This window comes from Chanos chanos, chromosome 6 (genome assembly GCF_902362185.1).
Source record: "Chanos chanos chromosome 6, fChaCha1.1, whole genome shotgun sequence".
In the NCBI taxonomy this organism is placed as follows: domain Eukaryota; kingdom Metazoa; phylum Chordata; class Actinopteri; order Gonorynchiformes; family Chanidae; genus Chanos; species Chanos chanos.
Window position 1 is genome coordinate 44,752,058 of NC_044500.1, and position 2,500 is coordinate 44,754,557.

The 2,500-nt window shown below is 45.2% G+C and overlaps 1 protein-coding gene across 1 annotated transcript in view; it reads right to left on the bottom strand.

The window, feature by feature from the left end:
- Positions 1–2,500, bottom strand: part of ca16b (carbonic anhydrase XVI b) — a 103,680-nt gene that overhangs the window by 18,946 nt on the left and 82,234 nt on the right. The window contains exon 10 of the mRNA XM_030778398.1: positions 69–253. Coding sequence (XP_030634258.1) covers positions 69–253 — 185 coding nt within the window. The remainder of the gene's footprint in view (positions 1–68; positions 254–2,500) is intronic.

The following is a 2,500-nucleotide window of genomic DNA, read 5'->3' on the forward strand; positions in this document are numbered from 1 at the left end:
TACAGATGAGCTCTACGCGGTGCGTGTTTTTCGGGACAGAGGAGAACAGCAGTCTAGCAGTAGCTCACCGTCTTCAGGTTGCTGGTTTGGGTGAAGGTCTTCTCATAAGCCACGTCATCCTTGACCCAGCTGTAGGAGATGAGAAAACTCACCACGGGCGGGTGGTAGACGGTGAGCGGTCGATCCCAGGTCACAACCAGAGCTGACCCGTTCAGGGCCTTGACCTTCATGTTGATGGGAGCGCTGCTGCAGACTGGAGAGAGAGCGAGAGAGAGAGAGAGAGAGAGAGAGAGAGAGGGGGGGGGGGGGGGGGGAGGGATAGAGATGGAGAGACAGAGAGCGAGAGTCAAATAACAGAGGCAAAAGGAATACCGTTAAAACATGAGACTTACGAAACTGCCTCACGCAACAACATTAAAAAAAAAAAAAAAAAAAGGAGGATGCAACAGAGAGTGGAGTACATGTGAAATCTGGCTAATCCTCCTGAGACAACCAGGAGAAACCGCCGCTCTCTCTGACGACACAGCCCAGCTCACAGGAGCAGCTCTCCCTCTCCTTCCGTTTGAGGAGAAAAGCGTAACGGTCACGGCACAGTGACTGACCCAGCGCACCCCCCCCCCCCCCCCCCCCCGCCCCTTCCCCGCACCCCCACCCCAGAACGGCTTCAAAGAGATAAACCAGTCAGAAGTGAGGATCTCCCTGCGGGACATTTCACTGATACCCTGTGTCTGTGACAGTGGCTGATGGGGCAGAATGCTGGCCTTTAGGGGGCACTGCTGATCTCACCAAGTCTAAAGTCTAAACCACCGCCTAAAATCTATATACTGTTTAATTTCCACATGATCTGAAGGACTGAACTCACTGTATACTGCATGCATACATACGTACATATACATATACATATACATATACATAAACATACATACATGCATACATACACACACACACACACACACACACACATATTTGTGTGTGTGTGTGTGTGTGTGTGTATGTGTACTTGAGGCATCCATCTTTATTGTTGTCACCCTCGTCATCATCATCATCATCATCATCATCATCATCATCATCATCATCATCACCAGCTTAACACGTTTTCAAAGATTTCATATTTTTACTCAACTTGTTTTGGTAGGCATGAACATAATGATACCCATTATAGGCATAATATTGGTATTATTCCTGGCAACAGTAACCATAGCAATAAACATAAGCTCAGCAATGATAAAGCCCGCAGTCAAAAATGCTGTTGGTTTGTGTCGGTTTCTGTATGGAGGATTCTCATTAGAACAACAGTAGCATGAAAGCAACATCTAATGAAGGCACTAAAACCCCTTGCCTTTCATATCTTACCAAAGATAAAATGGAAAACACACACAGACACATAATGTAGTCCTGAAGAGGATGGAGTGAGAGAGGAGGAAACAGAGTTAAAGAGGAGGAGAAAAGTGAGGGACAGAGTCAGAGGGAGGACAGGGGGGTGATTAGGGAAAGGGCATCCGCTGTGTAAGCCCTCCTAAAGAGCTCAGTTAGCGACCAATGACGCAGCATGACCTCTATTAGAGTAATCAGCTCAGTCATCAACATGCTAATCAACATAGTCATTCTCCATTCAGCACACACACACACACACACACACACACAATGAAGACCCTCACACACACAACTGCCCCCCCCTCAAAAAAAAAAAAAAAAAAAAAAACTAGACTCAGACAGTGTGCAACAGACTGGATGTGAGTGCCACCTTGTGAATCAGGTATAGAAGTATAGAAGCAGTAGAGAGAGAGACAGAGAGAGAAAGAGAGAGAGAGAGAGACAGAAAGAGAAAGAGAGAGAGAGAGAGAGAGAGAGACAGAGACAGAGAGAGTGAAAGAAAGCAAGACACAGCGAGACAAAGCGAGAAGACCTATACAGAAGGACAGAGAAAAACAAACTGTCTTTGGGCTGTGTTTGCGTGACTCTCTTCTGTCGACTTACAGACTGCCACAATAGCAGTTTCCCTACACATCCTTCATCTGTATGGTGTTATTTTTAGTATGAATATTAATGATGATTACTCCCCCCCCCCCCCCCGAAGCCCGCATTACATCACTTCCTACTTCATCATAACCAATGACAAGCAGCCAAGAGGAAAACAAAAGGCCATCATTTAGGTCTCCGAGAAAAAAGCGTACATTTTCCAGAATGTTCCGCGCGGGCTGAATAAAAATGGGCGCGGCGGATCAGGATCAAACGAGGCGGAGTGGTGCACCATGAACGACAGCTTTAACGGATCACAAAGCTCTTACTACAGTCAATGATATCTCACAATTACCAAAGCATAAACAAGTGGCAAATTCTAAAAAAACAAACAAACACACAAACAAACAAACCTAAAAAACAGGCAACTCTTTCCTAAAATTATATGTCAAGCTGTATATTTTTTCGCTTGAGTTTTCTCAATCTGTTGGCAAGCTCTCTTTCAAATAAAAAAAAAAAAAAAAATCAAGTCTATAGCTTG